Source organism: Danio rerio, chromosome 18, assembly GCF_052040795.2.
Source record: "Danio rerio strain M-AB ecotype USA chromosome 18, GRCz13ab, whole genome shotgun sequence".
Classification (NCBI taxonomy): Eukaryota; Metazoa; Chordata; class Actinopteri; order Cypriniformes; family Danionidae; genus Danio; species Danio rerio.
The window spans coordinates 23600001-23620503 of record NC_141038.1 but is presented as its reverse complement, the minus strand read 5'-3'; the positions used below and the strand labels follow the sequence as shown (position 1 = coordinate 23620503).

At 34.4% G+C, this 20503-nt stretch overlaps 1 protein-coding gene across 1 annotated transcript in view; it reads left to right on the top strand.

Moving 5' to 3' along the window:
• pard6a (par-6 family cell polarity regulator alpha) overlaps positions 1–20503 on the top strand; it is a 57074-nt gene that overhangs the window by 6455 nt on the left and 30116 nt on the right. Inside the window, 1 exon segment of the mRNA NM_001100051.2 lies at positions 6161–6380. Within this exon segment, the coding sequence (NP_001093521.2) occupies positions 6161–6380 (220 nt within the window).

Here is a 20503-nt window from a genome sequence, read left to right as displayed (position 1 = left end):
CAGTGCAGGGGAGGAGGGGAGAGATCAACTGTTGTCAGTTGGTTCACAAAATGAGACACAAACCATGTGGAGGTTTTATAGTTTAAAAAGTTAAAATGCACAGAAATAAACAGTAATGTAATGTAGGGATGTAACGGTATCAGAATTTCACAGTTCGGTAATACCTCGGTATGAATGTCACGGTACGGTATTTATTGAATCATTTACAGGAAAAAAAAAAACTTTTGAAAATACTCCAAAAAAGTGCCAAAAGTGTCAATGACATACAAATTAGCCATCTATCTGTAAGCTTTGAAACACTAACTTCAATTTTAATAACAAAAAATTATTAAACCATGTAAAAAAATAAAGTTTCAATTTAGTATTGTTGAAAACTCATCACATTCACAATTTACTCACTCACTCACTTAGATAGAGATGGGTTTAAAGGAAAATTATCATATAATTATAATCTGGTAAAAGCTGGTATCTCTGGGTATTTACAATGTCCCCTGCAACAGAAAAAAACCCTCTCATTTGGGACTGAGGTTTCTGGGACAAGAGAGATATGACTTGGTCCATGTTGACAGCAGTGGGTAACGTTGTGCATTGTCTTTCCCCCACTTGAGAAGACAAACCATGAGTGAGATAGAGATCTCTTTGCGGTACAAGTCAATGTCTGCATCAATCTGAACAGTGTGCTGTGTTTCTGCAGTCCCCATGACTGCTATTAGTCGTATTCCCCAACTTGCAGGCACGTGCACACATAGGGCTCAACCTGTGCAGTGCACATGCCCTTTTTAGTCTTGGATAGAAAATGCCCTTCCAAAACGATCAAAAGTGCCCCTGCGACGCGACACAACCTCCGTCCAGTCCAGCCCTTCAGTAGGCGCGCGACAACACCTCTCTTGACTGCGCACTCAACCCCCCCTCGGCGCTTTACAATACGCGCGCCACAACACAGCTGATCAGCACGCGCGCGGCGACAACACCCGCTTTAGGTTCAATCATTTCCATCTTTTTTTCATCTCCGCTGCTAGCAGCACACTCCATTTCCGCATTACTGGATCTGTAGCGACAACAGACCGCAAAGGATTATGGCCACGCCTGGGCTGATGGGAAATGTCGTTTCAGCTACGTCCCGTTCGCTTCATTCGCCTGAGCAAATTTTCTCAGAAGACCTATAGTTTTACCGAGTCATGCGACTTCGGTAATTTCGAAAAAATTTTATATTGCGGTATGACGGTATTTACAATACTGTTACATCCCTAATGTAATGCCTTGCTACATTTGTAATTTTATATACACATAACCACAATTTATATCATTATAAAGATAATCGTGTTCATATAAACACTAAATGAGGACTTTTCTCCCTATCCTCGGGTCTGAATGCAGACTCAGTGCAGCAGGTCTCTGCCCTGTCCATTTTAACAATTAGCCCTGCTGGTAATCTGGAGGATTTAGGCGAACACAGCAGCACGGCAATGTGTCTAAATGTGAACGAACTCCTGATAAAAGACGACATCCGCCATTCTCCAATTCTCGTTCTGCTCTCCCGACAAAAATGCTTGCAGCACACACACACAACTTTGCTGTATTGGCCCTGACAGGATCGCGGGGAAAAACATGCAACAAACCCCGTGGATCATGGAGACAAACACACACGACCCTTCATGAACGACTAAATATTGTGTGCCGTGGGTCCGTGGACGGGTCTCACCCATTCATCAACGTAGGATTTCAAAGCTGAGCTTGGCACTGGCAGCCAGGTCTGCTTTTGTCTTCGGAAAGCACGTGCTCTTATGAATATTTAAAAAGCCGGCTCTTCTAATAGGACAACTCTGCTATGAATAATAAGGAGAAACCGACGAGTCATCTTTGCACTTGCAGTTCAGCGCTCCGTCGCAGATTTTGATCCCACCACAAAAATCATTTTAAACCCGGAAGCTGAAATTAGCTGATAAAAGCTCAAAACTACCCAGTTTTCTCCACAATTAAAGCTAACTGGTGCTAACATTGTCCTAACTGATGGTCAACACACACAAATCTGGTAAAACCTCAAAAAAAAGTACTTAAAGTTTCCGTGAACCTTTAAAGACCTTTCAGAAAATTGATGCTTTTTTTCATAACTGCTTACTAACATCATGTTTCGGGAAAACTGAAAATGTGTGGTGGACGTCGGTCACGGTAACTTTTATTTCCTGGTTTGTTCCAGAAATTATTTATTTACAAATTAAGCACTGGGCCTGGGGTATATTTGTTTTATGTGTCAGATTTTTATATACATTTTTAGACACCATTCTATGCCAGTGTTTAAACATCTGAAGAGTTATGAAATCAACAATCATCATGGAGAATATGCTATAAGGTCTTAGAATAAAACAAACATTAACATTTAACTGAAATGCAAACCTAGTAAATCCAGTACGTTTAGAGAAACAGATCATTTACATATATATGAAAGTAATATAAAGAAAAGCTTTCCTAGGTGAAGAAAGTTATCTTGATCAAAGGTTATGAAGAACTTGCACAGTACATGAAATTAAACTTTTCTCTTTGAAATGTAACCATGATAAAGAGAAAAGATGAAAGTATGGAAGAGAATCAGGCAAGGTTATAAATGACACCTTTTTAATTAAATATGTTTGAAAGTTACCATCCCTGATTATCACATCTAAAAGATTTCTTTGCATTTTTTTATGCTCAAATGAGCCAGACCAGCTATAGGACTAATGTCCTTCACTTTTAAAAAACCTTTGAGTTTTATTTTTATGAATGGCAGTATGAGAACGCCCCACCACACCTACTACTCCATCACTTCAGACTGAGATGATCTACAAAATGACCTTGGCTATTTCTGACAAGCAATCTCCATCTCCATATGTAAGGATTCTCCAAGGAGACTGGAGGAAAATCTTTGGCTGAAGATGCAGTTGCTGCTCATAAACCGAGCAATCTGACAGATTTTGTCCAATATGTTCAGCTGAGCTCTTGAGATGAATTCCCCATCCACTCAGGATCTATTTGTGTGTGCGGTCTGGAGAAGCTCAGCTTTTTAATGCCACTGTTCTCATCTTTTCTCTTTATCTGTAACACTTGATTAAATTGACCCTCCCTTTGTTCCTCTTTGCTGTCTTTTTCACCTTAATGGCTTCCTCCGAGCTGCAAGTGCACATCAAACAGCACTGCAGTTGCAGGAACGGATGGAATTGGCTCAAAGAGCTGGAACTCTATGTGTGTGAAATGACTGTACAAGATTAAGTAGAAAAGGCTATTTTAATATATATATATATATATATATATATATATATATATATATATATATATATATATATATATATATATATATATATATATATATATATATATATATATATATATATATATATATATGACAATATAATAGCATCATAATGTAAGCACTCTTCCAAAGAACACATCATATTTTAATCCTAAGAATATTTCATTTAATTATAGCGCTATTATTTTACAATTTAATAATTAAGCATTGGATCAAAATGTGAAAACAAATACTAAACAAATAATAATAATTGATAACAAAAATGCACTGTAAAAAGTAACACAGGCTGTGATATCTGCCATCAGATCTATTTTCAGTTGTCACCTACATAAAAATATACTATTTGCTGGCAGCTAGCTCTTTTTAACTTTCACATGGTCACCCACTGAAGCTAAGCAAGACTGTGCCCAGTCAGTACCTGGATAGGAGACCACATGGGAAAGCTAGGTTGCTGCCAGAAGTGGTGTTAGTGAGGCCAACAGGGGACGCTCATATATATATATAAATATATTATATATATATATATATATATATATATATATATATATATATATATATATATATATATATATATATATATATATATACATATATATACATATATATATATATATATATATATATATATATATATATATATATATATATATATATATATATATATATATATATATATACATATATATTTCCCAGACATGGGTTGCGGCTGAAAGGGCATCCGCTGCGTAAAAAATGTGCTGGATAAGTTGGCAGTTCATTCCGCATATATATATATATATATATATATATATATATATATATATATATATATATATATATATATATATATAAATGTGTGTGTGTGTGTGTATGTGTGTGTGTATATATATATATATATATATATATATATATATATATATATATGTATATGTATGTATATGTATTTTTTTTTTTTTTAATTTTTAAAAGTGTATTACTACAACTGTAAGAAAATGTCAGAATTCAGTACATACTTTCAGTATTATCTTTGCTTGATCTGACCCGATCTAATTCTGTTCATATGAAATGAGCCTGCTCCCAAACAGGTTTAAGCTACCAGAACTGTTGCTAGGACAACAACTCAAATTGTCAATAACCAAATCCAGCTAATTGAGTAATCCACGTACGTTGAACAGACCCCAGTGTCTGTGTATCTGTGTTTGTAATTGGTAAACAACTGTGAAGAATGATGATGAATTTCACAGCCAATCACAGTCATTTCTGTTGAGCACATGAACACAGTGGCCAATCAGTGGTGTTTAAATATGTGCTGAACAGTGCTCAAATGTAAGCAGGAAATTGATGTTTTTAAAATTTTAATTTTGCAGACATATTTCTAGTGAGCATGGACTGTCTTGAATTAAAATGTTCTTTCCTCTAGTGGTGGGCAAAGCGAGGCTTCGTGAAACACTGAAACAGTCGAAGCAAATGTGTCGAAGCTTCGAAACGTTTTGAAACCCGACTCTACAGTGACATCTAGTGGTCATTTTTTATGTATTGCACTGAAACAGCTTCAGCAAAGAACAGTTGAACAAATTGAGGGATTAAGTCCAACTTTGTATGTTGAATTCTTCAAGTAACATAGTATAGTGGTTAAGGTGTCAGATTTCCATGCGGGGTTAATAGGTTTCGATGCTAGGCTATGGCAGTTGTTTTGAAATGCTTTAATACCAATTGGTAATGCTTTGCTCTTGTATCGTTTTGTTTCAACATTGGTCTGATATCCGAATGAACAATTTGTGAATAAATATGTCTTGTTTTTGTCTTAAAACAGGGTTGTTGCTAGATCAAAAACGGTGGCCTGAAGTTATCAAGAATTATTTATATTATTCATTAAATTTCCCATTTATTGTATTTTATTAATGTCTACCTAAACCCAACCATACTGTAAAAATATTTATTATTGTTTTACAGTGTTACAAAAATGATGCTAAATTGATGGCGTAACTGCAGCTGTATCCTATTTAGGTTACACAAAACAGAAACATGATTAAAATACATAAAACCATGAATTCAGAGTATTTGTACAAGTCGGGATTCGAACCCAGAACATCATGCAAAACATAGTATCAAATAGCCAACACACAGTCCTCTAAGCCATATGACACAGAGATTGATTGACCTTGGCAGTTAAATGAGGATTCGCCAGGTCTCGAAACGTTTCTAAGCTGATCGATGCTTTGAATCGCTTTAGTCACGTGACTAGGTGTTTTGAAACACTTTAGTCACGTGACTTGGGTGCTTCGGATCATGCTTCGGTGCAGTGTTTCGAAACACTTGCGCTTCGGGATCTCGACACTGTGTCGAAACATCTGTTTCACGTCAGCCATCCCTACTTTCCTCAAGTTGTATGAGCATTTATGTTTGTTTGTTTGTTTATTTGTTTGCTCTCCTGAACACAAAAGAAGAAGAATGTTGGTGACCAAAAAATGTATGTTTTCTATTGACTTCCCTACAATGGAAAAAAAAGCATGGAATTCAATGGGGACCATCAACAGTTTGTTAACCTATTTACTTAAAAACATCTTCTTTTACTGTATGTTTAGCAGAAAAAGGGTGAGTAAATGATAAGAGAATGTTCATTTTTAGATTAACTTTAAGAAAAATGGGAATGGGAAACATATTTGCTCATGTGCAAAACTTCCTTTCACACACATTAGTTAGATTTCATATATGATATTGCGCTGAGCAGCAATAAATATGACGCACTATAAGAATTTGAATATTTCAGAAAAATGTGAACACACTATATCTTATAGTGTTGTAAGGATTGATCTAGCAATCTTAGTTTTGTTCACTAAGAGGCTGTTTTGAATTTTATTTGAACATAATTTGACATAGTTGTGGTTTGTTTGGCAGTTTGAGGGCGAGTACCGAAGGTTTGCGCTGAAGAAGAATACCGGGGGCTTCCAGGAATTCTACCAGCTGCTGCAGACGATTCACCGGATCCCTGGAGTGGACGTGCTGCTAGGATATGCAGACATCCACGGAGATCTACTTCCAATCAACAATGATTACAACTTCCACAAAGCCCTGTCCTCAGCCAACCCGCTGCTTCGAATTATTGTTCAGAAGAGAGGTGAGTCCCTACATTAAATATACAATACATCGCAAGGAGTTCAAATTGGTTGATGGTCCTTTTGAAGCGTAAAGATGAGGTGTGGTAATTCTGCACAATCGAACAGAAATGAAAATAGCTAAGCAAACTATGATAAGATTGGTTGAACAAGTTGTGTGAGTTTGGAGAAGGTCAAATAGTTTGTTTAACCAGTGAACATAAGCATGAGAGTAATTTAGTAATTCTGCACTCAGTAAAATGTTTGAGATTCTTTTTGAAAGTCTCTGATACTTTAGATGATTGCATTTATATGAGCAAAATGCAGTGTACCTCTCTATGAAATCAGTTTTCTATTTTTTTTTAACATTACAAATATTTTTCTGAACATTAAATATTAAATTACTACCCTAAACTGATGTAAAAATCCACCAGATAAATATTTTTTTTCCAGAAATCTGTTAAATAACCTCAGTCCTGATCAAAACTACTGAATTGTTTTAAAATTACAGGATTTTAACTCTTTAATTGCCAAGTTCACAAAGGATGTTACTAATTTGGTAAAAAAAAAAAAAAACACAAAAAATGACGTATTTTCAAAATAAAAAGTAATTGTGGACTGGATTTTTTAAACTTTTTATTACAGTCTTGGACTTGTGAACAATTAGTAACAACAATGGCTTTGATGCATTTGATTTTAATTTTTTCTCCCTAATTTACTGTTGGTGGCTGTTTTTACCCCATTAACTTCCGTTAGAACCACATTTGATGGTGCATAAATACACTTTCTTTGTTTTTATTTAATCCATGTAGTTCTGAGAGCTGAGATACATATTCAAATTTTCTGGAACACATCAAGATAAGTGCATAAAGGTCACTAACACTCACAGACACACACACAGTACACTTAAATGTGCTGTTATGCTCCATATAAAATCCATAATTTTAAGTTTTTTTTTGCACAGGGCTATCTAAAGGGTTAATAATGCCAACTAATGATCAACAGTAAAATTTTAAAAATGTGACCTCTTCCCAACAGGAAAAACCACCAACAATCAAAACTGCATGATTATATGGTGTCATGGTTTTTTAATCAAAACATGTGGTTATAATGGAAGTCAATGGGGCAAAAGCAGCCACCAACAGTAAATTAGAGAGAAAATTTTAAATCAATTAAATACAATGCATCAAAAAGGCAATGCTGTTTCACATGTCCAAGACTTTGATATAAGATAATAAAAATAATCCAGTCCACAGTTACTTTTAATATTAAAATTCTTTATTTTTTTGTTTTTTTCACCAAATCAGTGACATCATATATAAATTTGACAATTAAAAAGTTAAAATCCTGTAATTTTTTTATCAGGACTGAGGTTAACAGATTTATGCAAAACAATTTGAAAAAAAGAAAAAACGTATCTGATGCATTTTTACCGCAGTTTATATCAGTGGATGTTTTCATCCCTAACATAACAACATAACAAAATGGTAGTAAATTTGCCCTAATTGTATTTTTGATTTTTTTTTTTTTTAAATAAAATGCAGTGCATTTTAAAACAGCATTTTAAAGCGGTTCAAAACATTTTCTCAAAATGTGTGTCAAAATAAGATTTGTCACCAAAAATCATTTTGCTAGCTGAAACACAAAAAAAGTTATGGCCAAATTAAAACCTAAAATCAGCCCAGAGTGGATAAAAACATCTCCCACAGTACATAAGGATTAGATAACTTTTAGTTTAGTAATCGAAATCATGTCGAAATAATTGAAATCATCAAACTTATTTAACTCAAAGTAATAGATTTAAGTTATATTTTTAGAAATATTATCTTACAGAATTACCATAAGTTAAACTTTTACCTTGATCAATTGTAAGGAAGGCAAAACGGTGGCTATGTGGTTAGCACGATCACCTCACTGCAAAAAGGTTGCTGATTCGAGTCCCGCCTGGGCCAGTTTACATTTCTGTGTGGAGATTGCATGTTCTCCCCGTGTTCACGTTGGTTTCCTCCGGGTGCTCCGGTTTCCCCCACAGTTCAATGACTTGTGCAGTAGGTCAATTGGATAAACTAAATTGGCCGTAGTGTATGAGTGAGTGTATAAATGTGAGACTGTATGGGTGTTTCCCAGTACTTGGTTGCAGCTGGAAGGGCATCCGTTGCGTAAAATATATGCCAGAGTAGTTGGCGGTTCATTCCACTGTGGCGATCTCTGAAATAGAGACTAAGCCAAAGAATAATGAATGAATGAATGAATGAATTAATGAATGAATGTATAGTTGTACGGAAGATCCTGTGAGTTTTATGGAAAATATGATGCATTATTTGAAGGGATATATCATTAACATTAAAAATACAATAAGACAATGCATTTTTTTGTGAAATAGTTGCAACATATTTACTATAACCTTTATCAATGCAACCTTACTGGTGCATAAAATACAGTATAAAGTTCAAATTTGTCCAATAAGTTTAGCAATTTGCTGGTCTAGCAGTGCAGAAATCACACACATCACCTTTCCCAAAGGTCAAAGCAGGATATTGGGGAATATTTTTTGATGGATTACAAATTAAGACATAATTTTAGCATAATTTATTTTTTTTTTGCACAAATTGAAAAAGAATACACGCATTATTCTTTGTGCCTATGAATGAGTTCAAATGATTTATTATTTTCCGCTGACACGTCATTATCCGCATTTGACTCCAGAAGGAATAGAGAGTCATTCCAGCAGCGTGATGTTGTATGTGAGTGTGAGGACAGTTATGAGCTATGATGGGATGTTATGATGGGTGGGCGTCAGCATTAGATGGTGCCAGTCGGAGCCCATCTCGGTTTCATGGCTGCAATGGCACTGCGCCAACCCTGAGGTGCTGAGTCTGATAGCCGCGTGGAGGAGTGATGAGCCCACACCCTCATCCCTCGCTCTTTCTCTCTCACTTTTTCTATCTCCTCTTTCTGTCATCTTCTCCAGTCTCTCTCTCTCTCTCTCTCGTTTCTTCATCACTCTCAATGCCGTGCCACCCTCAATGAGTTTTATTAAATCTGAACCGCAGCGCTGAGGAAATGTTACGCTAATTCTATTTGGAATGTTTTTCTCGTTGTCAAATCGCTCTTCCTTTATTTCATTGTTCTGCTTGTTTACGCCATCCTTTCTAATCCACTGTGAAAGGAACTAAGCATTATTGTTCAGAGTTTTAAAAGACTTAGAAAGGGAACTGCGCTATTTAGCAGAGGGATTAAATCAGATTACGGCATCTAATGTTGCATGTTAGCTATGCCAAAACTATTATTTGAGAATCAAGCTTTAACAGGGCCATAAAGCTATTGATGATTGGTAAGACTAGACCAGGGGTGCCCATACCTTTTCTTATGAAGGGCCAAAAACCAAACTTGATTGAGGCTAGTGGGCTGGAGGTAAATATAGTTGCCATGAGTAATTTCTTAATTTATTTCATAATGCTTAAAATGTCTAAAGAATATTGCTTTAAATGAACTAATACAGTATTTTTTCATTTTATAATGAACTTATTACATTAAAAACAAAACAATTTAATTTATAACAGAATTGCATTTGCTTGCTGATGTTTTCTGCATAGTCCTCTATGTGTGACAGTATTTATATTATTAAAAAAAGAAGATTCATTTACCAAATCTAATTGAAACATTCCATTTTCAGTTTGCATTTTATAGTTAAAAAGGTAATGTAAAATTAGAAATGACGCTAAATGTTAATGTTTAAGGCAATCGCCCCGACCCTCTCCATCATTCTCACTGTCCTCTTAAGCCTGATTTATACTTCCGTCTGGCAACGTATCGTGCACCTCCGCTGACTGCACGAGCACCTCATGAAACGGACGAGGATTTTATACTTGACGCATTCGCCATTGTGATATTTTTTTAAAACGACAGGGAAAAGAAACTGACCGTGAAATCAGACAGACAAACAGAGAAGTAAAACGTTTCTGGAACTACGTCATATCATAATATCATTCAAGATTTTTATACTATATATTTTTATAGATTTATTTTATAGATTATAAATATTTTTATAACCATTCAACATTTTTAAATCAAAGTTTAATGCATGACTTGCTTTTGTTTATATCTCAGACAGTTTTACCTCCTGAAGTTTTTTTTTTTTAATATTAATGAAAAGAAAACATGTGTTGCTCTGCAAATCAAATATATTTTTTATTATGGCAATAATAAAAGCAAAAAAGTACACTTACTAAAAGATACAGAGGTTTTTTTTTTTTTTGTTTTTTTAGATTTAGCCCACTCCACAATTGACACATTACTGTCTGGCTAGTTAGTTTCCTTTACTTGTATGCTAAAAAGGCAATAATGGTCCAACATTCCTGGCCATTATCACCAATAAAGCCTAGAAAAACAGGGCATCAGTACAGTATATTGTAAATTGATAGGTTCAAATATTCCTTTCAGATAAAAAAAGAAATAATTTGTTCCACTGTTTGTGTGTGTGTGTGTGTGTGTGTGTGTGTGTGTGTGTGTGTGTGTGTGTGTGTGTGTGTGTGTGTGTGTGTGTGTGTGTGTGTGTGTGTCTGTGTGTTTGTGTGTGTGTGTGTGTGTGTGTATGTGTTTGTGTTTGTGTTTGTGTGTGTGTGTGTGTGTGTGTGTGTGTGTGTGTGTGTGTGTGTGTGTGTGTGTGTGTGTGTGTGTGTGTGTGTAATGTGTATAATGTGTATATAATAAGATAATATTTTTTCTTCTGGAGCAAGTCCACCACGGTGACTGAAGCTCTGTACAAGACTTTTGGCCAGCGGAGAAATTAAAATGGTCGTGCCCAACTGAGTCTGGTTCTCTCAAGGTTTTTTTTTTCACTCCTATCAGGTGAAGTTGTTTTCCCTCTCCGCTGTCGCCACTGGCTCGCATGGTTCAGGATTGGTAGAGCTACGCATCAATGAATTTGCTCTTCAGTGATTGAACTCTCAGTAATGATTTCAAATCACACTGAACTGAGCTAAACTGAACTGAACTGAACTTAAACACTAAAACCTGAACCACACTGTTCCAGTTACTATGACCATTTATGTGAAGCTGCTTTGACACAATCTACATTGTAAAAGCGCTATACAAATAAAGCTGAATATAAATATATATATATATATATATATATATATATATATATATATATATATATATATATATATATATATATATATATATATATATATATATGTGCGTGCGTGTATGTATGTATGTATGCATGCATGTATGTATGTTTGTGTGCATGTGTGTATGTATGTACGTATGTATGTATATGTATCTTGTTTAACACCACTAACGAGAAATCATCTAAACGGTTTGGTAATACCAAAAAGAGAAAATGTGAAAAGAAAGGAAAAGGTGCTTACATCCTACACTGGCTTTTGGAGTCTCTTGTGGAAGTGATTTGTGAAGGAAAGAGACACCAATAATACTCCTGTGTTATGTAAGCATAATTTGCATAACAGACAGGCCTCATTATGTGTACACAGTAATGCTGTAATGAGAAACTCCATGTTCCGTTTTCAGCCAACGTACCTTCATACACACCCTCACGACAAAGTCAGAGTCTGAGCAGATACTATTTATTGTTAATTGTTGATAATTGCACCAATACTGCTGGTTTACTGTTTATATGTATACAGGGTTATGAGTGTGTGATGTAATTTCCCTGAATATGAGAACAAACAACTAAAGGTGACATAACATCCGACCAAACATCTGCGGCTTTACAAGCGCAGATAATGTTTGCTTAATTGATGGATAAAACCACAAACAACTGAAATGAACCAATGAAACGGCCCCAGAAAATGACTTTAGTGAGGTTAAGTAGTAGATAAGAGCTTTATTTGTATACTGAATACAGTGTCTGTTGTGTTTTTGAAAGAAGCTTGAGAGGTTTATGTCAGATTATACCATTTTGATTACTACATTTTTCATCACGTAAGAATTCTAATATATTGTTGAATATTTAAAACACAAATGAAGGCATTTTTAGTGAAACCAAAGAGGATTCTGCCGTGCTACTGAAAGAGCAGGTAATTCAGTAAGGTTATAAAAGTGAATAAATCAAATCCCAGTTTTGTGAATAGACAAATGTATAGATAATAAACAGGTATAATTAAAAAAATGTATTTACATCTAAACTATATGTGTGTCTATAATATATTACAGCCTGCATATTGAGCCAGAATAGTCAATATTTTCAACAATAAAAAGTCAACAATATTTTGTTGTTGTTAATGCCTTTACTTTCACTTTTAATCAAGTTAGTTAGTCCTTACTCAGTTGAAGTATTTATTTATTTAAAGTGAGTTTAGGGGGGAAAAAATGCATGTAGGTGTAACAAAAATGGACTTACTTGTCTTTAAAGGGATTTTAAACACAGTGGGCTGGAACTGCCATTGATGGGTAGATATATCTGTCCCAGACAGCCATTACTCAGTGCCAAAAATCCATTATAGTACTACAAGGCCATGCAACTGGAATTGACTCCCTGCCCTGGAAACTTCTCAGAAATATCACTTTGCACCATGTACTAATGTGACCGACAATTGAAACCACTTGTGTGACTGAAGACAGGAACAGAACACACTTTAAAAAAATACCCTGGGGTGTGTACCAATATTTGAATATACATTTTTATCATTAAAGGTGACCTATTATGCCTCTTTACAAAATGTAAATCAAGTCACTGATGTCTTTAGTATGTATGTGATGTTTCAGCTCAAAATAGGACACAAATATTGTTTTACAACTCGTTGAAACTGCCCACTTTAGACTTTGATCCTAATTGTGCCTTTTTGTGACTGTCACTTTAAACTTAAATGTAATTGTGCTCTTTTTCAAGAGGGCGGAGCTACTAATGGCTATGCGTCAGCATAGTGGCTGATTTAATAACAAGACTAATGTCCTCTGCCAATGAGGCAGAAATTGGCACTAATGGGCGGGACTTTTCCACTCTGATGACATGTATAAAGGCAGAATGTCAATCAAAGTGTTTCTGCAGACTGTTTTTATGGAGTGTGATTATAAAAAAATAAAATTAATAGCTGGCTATATTCACACACTGCTGCCAACAATTATGTTTAAACCCTTTATAAAAATTATTTTTTCATAAAAGTTTAGCTTTAAACATTTTCCTGCAGGTTAAGACTTCATTTTGAAACTTAATAGTTTCATAGGTTGGGTTTAAATTCAAAGTTATTTAAAATACAAGTTTTAACCCCGTGGTTAGTGTTGTCTATATATGACCACAATTTGGATTAAAACATCCTAATATCTTTTAGAGCGCAGTTTGTCCTAAAGACATGTTTTTTTTTTAAATGGAAAAATTGGCTAGCGAATTATTGAGTTGAATTCTGATTTGTAAAAAGTCTATCAGGTTTGTGAATGAATCCATATAATCTGTAAACCAATCTGTCAAGTTTGTTAAAAAACAGTTCGGCCAGATTTGTGAATTAAATAAACTTGTTTATGAGTTTAAAAGAACTAAATAACCAGTAAACTATGCGAGGACTCTGACAGATGACAGATGAGAGATGAGATGAGCGAAATTAAACTGCATAGCCTGAAGACTCAGATAAACAATGAATCAATCTTTTCTCCTAAAAGAGTAGGCAAATATATTTGGATGACCAGCTTCTTCTGGTGAGATTCTTAAGTTTGCATGGACACTTTACTATCCCATGAGGCCATGGGAGAGGATTCGTGACGCGAGCATGATATAACAACTTAACAGCGTCATATAAACTCCAACTGTGTGAAAAGTGGAAGCCTTATTTTGTGCTCCAGGAAAAAACTGCATATTGACGACATGAGGGTGAGAAAATGACACAAATGTAACTTTTAGATACAAATGATGCTACTGTACAAAAATAGCATCAGTTCAAGGAAGTGCCTGTCCCTGCCTCTCAGTTTTCATCTTTTTTTTTTTTTTTCATGAAGACAAGTGTTTCCCTGTTGTCCTCACAGTCCTTGAGTCTCATGTTTGTGCGTGCTGACAAATTTGGTGATGAAATGCTCACTGCTTGCAGCTAAGAGTATTAGTAAATGCCTGTTTTTCTCTTTAAAGTGTAAGGCGGCTTTAGATTAGCTCCCCTTGTCCTTGTACCAGCTCCCTTCCCGGTACTCAAGAACCCGCCTGCAGATTTGTGGTAGCCGGTCTTTCTGTGTGGATCTGTTTAATCAAGAGCTGTTTGAAGGGGGGAGGAAAGCCACATTTCTAGAGAGAGCTTATCGCTGTGGCAGCCGGGCACGGTTTTGAGGGGGGCTGTCAGTGGGCGATTACAGCTTCATCTGCTCTGTGGGAGAAATGTCATTTTTCTGCTGTAATAGCTTTTTTTGTTGTTGTTGTCGTATGGTTATTTAGACACACATTGTTAAAAGTTTTGGTTTGAATGGTGCTTGAAATGCTGAGTACTAGAGTTACACGGTTAATCGGGTTGGGTGTTGTTTTTTTTATTTTTTATGAATTTTTTTTTTCCCCAAATCTAAACTTTTAAAATGGTTGCAGTGCCTAAACCAATGCTTAAAAAACTACAGAAGACTTTCAATAATAAAGTAAAATTAACTATAGAAAGAAAAGGAAAACACTCAAAAAATACAATCAAAGCTAAGCCAATAATATATTGTATACATAAAATAAGAGTCACTGTAGGGCTGCACATTATTGGAAAATTATAACATTGCAATATATTTCATTTTGCGATATATATTGCAATATGAATGCAATTTCACCAACTTAATATCTTTATTTGAAAATAATTTATAATATTTGATTGGGATGATTCTGCAGTGTATGTGCATCTCCAAAAAAATGAAATAAAGAAAAAATTGTACCGTTTTCCAAGTCTAACAGTATTTAAGTAAGGTAATTGAATAATAAAAAGAAACATAATTCAATAAAATTAATCATTCTTAAAGTTACAAAGTTTTCTTGTGCCTGAATGCTTTTAAAATAATCATATAATCACATGCCTCAAAAAACAAATGCAAATGATAAATTATAATACAAACTCAGCATTGCATATCCTGCAATGTGACTATTGTGAATGATATCGATGCTGAAACAATATAGTGAGCAGCCATAATTACAGTACTATTAACAGCAAAGCAGCCAATATTCCTGCTATGCTACAAGCTAGCTTCAGATTTTCAGTCGACATCAGTATTCTGATTCGGTTTTAGTTTTAAAGTGCCTCTATAATGGATTTTTAAAAATGAGAATCCATGCAGTGTGTTGCACACCTCTAAGAAAATGAATACATCCAGATCCAGTTTTAAATATGAAAGTGCACCATGTAAAGTTTTTTGCTATTAAACAGAAAAAGTTGACCTAAAGTCGTTTCAACAAGTTTGAAATGGATCGTTAGACATTTCTTCTGAACAAAAAAATTGTTCGCACACTTGTTTCGCCTACAGAAATATGCTGGTGTTGGACCAATCCCCACAGATTAGCATCATACAAAGGAGGGGTTTGGAAAATGAATCACTGAACAAATCATATGGGAGTTGTTGAGATAATTAGATAAAAATAAATGCATATAATAAGATAAAGTAGGTTTTTTTTTGGCCTTGCATGCATATTAGCTTGTTGTTGGAGACCTCCAAACTATTATATGAACTTTTTTAGGTCATAATTGAGGCTTTAAGGGCTGGGACATTACTCAAAATAAAACCAAAAACATGATCAAGCAAAGCTGCGGTTGTCATGCACATCTTATCATGTAAACATGGTTGTGTAATCAGTAGTAAAACTCTTTCGAAGGCCAGAGGGCGCTCTCACACAGTAACCCTAAATACCCTTGAAGAAGACACCTAATAGCTGTCACTAAATAAGAAGATGGTTTACGTACTTTCATAGATTTAACTTAACTAATCAACTGGTCATTTCAGTTTGTGTAGAACATGCATTGTGTAGTTCCTTGTATATTTTTCGTATTGTTTTTAGGGAGACCATTTTAACATCTGTCCATCAGAAAACTCTGATGCATGCAGCAATGTTAATTAATGTACACCACCCCTTGCCAAACAAACCACTAAAAACATTTCAGAAAACGCTGCTCCATCTGAAACCATGTGCTGGAGATTTACTTGAACTGGCTTTAGGGACAAAATGCGCATGAAAATTGCCTAGTTTCGGTTCCCAACCCTAATGATTAATCATTAATAGATCGCAATCTCTATTCAAACACCCATACAGTCTTACTCCTCATGTCTATCAAACCTTTGAAAGTTTTATTACAGTGGGCATTCAGATCTGTCTGCACTGCTGTTGATACGGAAAGAAAACCTGACACGTATAAACTGATACATGTTTTACAAGTCAAATGCATGCTAAAAATTATAATGTTTTCCTTTTGCATTTAAAAAAAGTACATTCAAATGTCTATGCAGTCAAATAGATCTCTGTTCAAACTGATCTGCTAATATTATTACCATTTTGAAAATAGACATGATCAGGTTGTAGATACGATATCGAATCGGCTACTCGTGTACTACACCCTTATATTTATTGAGAGGGGAGGTAAACATTTTAATAAGACATTTTACTTAAATGTATAATTTTCTAAAATTATATTAGAGAGTGTTTTTATTTAGGAAACATTTGAAGGGAAATATTGCATATGTTTTTGTATAATGAATGTTCATTAAGAAACAGATATGAATGTATATGTATATTTAGTGTAGGTTTTGCCATGAATATAGTCTTTGCTGCTGATATGGCATTAAAAAGAATAAAGAAAGCTGCAGCATTATCAGTGTGTTTATAAACTATATTTTATCAGCACAAACTTAGACTGTGTCCAGATGCTCTCTTTTGAGTCGGTACATTTCGAAATACACAATGACTTATATTTTGTATTGTAATAATGTGTGTTAGAATGAATGAAATCTGGACATTATTTCCACCTTGTTAGCATTCTGTTATGCTATTTGCCTACATTTGAATTTAGTCATACTTCCTTTTGTCTCCTTTTTGTTCTAGTTAAGCAAGTGATTACAGTCCTGGCATTTACCATTGTTGTTTTGGTTTCAGTTAAAGAGATAGTTCACCCCAAAATTAACATTCTGGCATCATTTACTGTCCTTTCTGCTGTTCTTAACCTGTTTAAACTTCTTTCTTCTGTTGAATGCAAAGGAAAATATACTGAAGAACAACATAAACAGCTATTGACATTCTTAGTATTTTTGTTCCTTCTATGGATGTCAATAGTTTTTTATTTCAGCATTTTTCAGAATATCTTCTTTGTGTTCAACAGAAGACAGAAGTTCATTAAAGTTTGTAACCACTTTAGTAAGAGTAAATAATGAGAACATTTAAAATGTTGGGTGAACTATCTTTTTAATTCTTTCACATGTACAATCTCACCAGTGTGATCAGCCTTGGCTGGTTGCTGAAGAGTACGATCACATCGGTCTGATTAGAACAATCATAGCTCACGTCATCAACTGCTAAAATTCTAATCTAACAGCGCATGCCGAGACACAGAAAGAGGTGCGCAGCACTTGTCAAATAACAATTTATCCGTGCTTTTTTTTTGTTTTGTAAACAAATAACATTTATTTTAGGTTCCAGAAATTCAAATACAGATAACTACAAGCAAAACATACCATTTAAGGATTGTAAGACACACACAGATGTTTATGGACATGGTAATAATCCAAATTTTTCTATAACTTTACGATGTGCTTTGTTCACCTACAATACACAGTTTATGTCACTTGAATTTTTTTCTCTATTCCTCAAACAAATAAACACTTGCTTACCTTGTATTTTGGGAGAAAATTATAAATAAACATGACATAAATCCAGCAGCTCGGATCTTTCCTGCGGTTGTTGCTTGAAGGCATATGGATACGATTGGAAGCTAACAAGAAGTATTTATATATATATATATTTTTAATTACACATTAATTGTATTTTATTGCCGTCTACCCATACATAAACTCAACCCTTATGATAATGTAAAATATTATTTATTTGTTGTACAGTGTCACAAGTTATGTTATATTGACGTGAGTATCCTTAGCTGTATCCCATCTAGACTTTGCCACGCTGCAAGAGAGGGTGAAGTCTAGATGGCATGCAGCTGAGGAAATAAAATATAGCATAAATTTTGTGACACTGTACAACACATAATATTTTAACATTACCGTAAGGGTTGGATTTAGGGTTAAGGTACAGGTAGACGGAAATAAAATACAATAAATGCGTAACTGAATAAATAATAAAAATATTTATCGTTAACATCCGATCACTGTATCCCTTCTAGCAACAACGGTGGCTCCCATTCCCCCTTATATAACAAATAATATGATCATTAAGCTAATTAAAATACAAAATATATGTTCTATCACATATTTAAGAATCGAAGTATCAGAAATTTCACCGTATAATTAGAACATTGATTAATTTTAATAAAAATATGGCCGTGTTTAAAATATTATTTATTTTTAAGGCACAAAAAGCATGATTCAATCGAGTACAAACTTCTGTGTTTATTGTCTTGATCATTAAGCTCACTTTCACATTTTTCACCTTAGTCTTCTTCAATGAATCTATCTTGACTCTCGCTCTCTCAGATCATGATAAAAGCATTAGGGTAACAAATGTTTAGTTCTCTAGAACACAACTTCATTTTACAGTCTGTTGTTCCATATTGGCTTGTCTTTTCACTGTAACTGAGCATATCTAATAGACTGTAATTCGTTTATTGAGGTATTTTAGTGTAGGTTAATGTCTATATGACATCTGATTGTTGTTATGTTTGTCACCAAACAGCAGGAAGAAGTGGCAGGACACGTTCTTTAGGAATGTGCTTTGAATGCGTCATTGTGATGTTGCCTGCGCATTTTGTACTCAAAAGAAGAGATGCTGTGCTACTGAACACTAAATAAAAATATCCGCAAACAGAAACAAACGACTACGTTTGTGATTTACATGATTCCAGTAAATTCTTCCCCCAAAATGTAAATTCTCATAATTTGAATGTCATGAGCAAATGTTATAAATGATGACACAGTACAAGTTCTCCATGACGGTATACTTTCTATACGCATGTATTGTATTTTCAACTTCTCCTTCCTATTGTATTACTATCTGGAGTCATTAAAAAACCTGTGGCCCTTTCCTCTTTTTAATTTGAATTCAAAGTGTTTTGTTTTCACATGAGAATATCTGACTACACTACTGTTGTATTTCATTGTTATATTTAGTTACATCTCTAAAACAGAGCTCTCTATGGCATCATGCCAGGTTTCACGTTTTAATTCATTAACATTTTTGTTTAAGCTTCAGAATACTTGTAAATATGGTTCATTCTCTCTCTCTCTCTCTCTCTCTCTCTCTCTCTCTCTCTCTCTCTCCGTCTTTCTTTTTTTCTTTCTTTGCTCTTTTTATTTATTTATTGATTGATTGATTGATTGATTGATTGATTGATTGTAATTTTAACAGACCTAGATAAAATGTATTTTTATTTTTCAGAAAAGAGGCAATTGCTGGAACAAACTTTTGAACATTTCCTTTTCTGGTCTTTAATAATATCCTGGAAAATGTAGGCTAAAAGTAGCTTTAGTAGCCAGATTAAAAAAAAGGTAAAAATCAAAACAAAACAATTATATGAAGAGATATGAAATCATACTGAAATACTTAAATGAATATCTTAAAACTACCAAATTACCTAAAATGTGCCAATAAACAAAATACTAATACATTTCAGCCAGGTTATTACATTGGAGGCAGTAAGTATTATAGGTATTTGTCTGGAAAAAATATTCTAAAGGAGCAGTTGACATGGAATTGAACTAGATTTTGGTAAACCCAAACAATACAAACATAAAAATATAAGAAAACAAAACAAAAAAAAATAATTTGAAAATTTGTTGTGTATTAACAATGAACTGACACAAGGAGAAAACCATGATACTGAAATATTTCAAAACTTTATATACACAGCTTTTTTTTAATGATGGCAGCTTAAACATGCCTCTCATGTGGAGAATGAAGTCAGATGCATTGCTCAGGTGTGATTTTATTTTTTTCCACAGACTTCAACAGGGTCTAAAAATCTTGATGGTTCTGTGGGCCTCGTCTATAAAATCTGAGCTTTACTTTGTATTTTCTATTGGTTTCAAT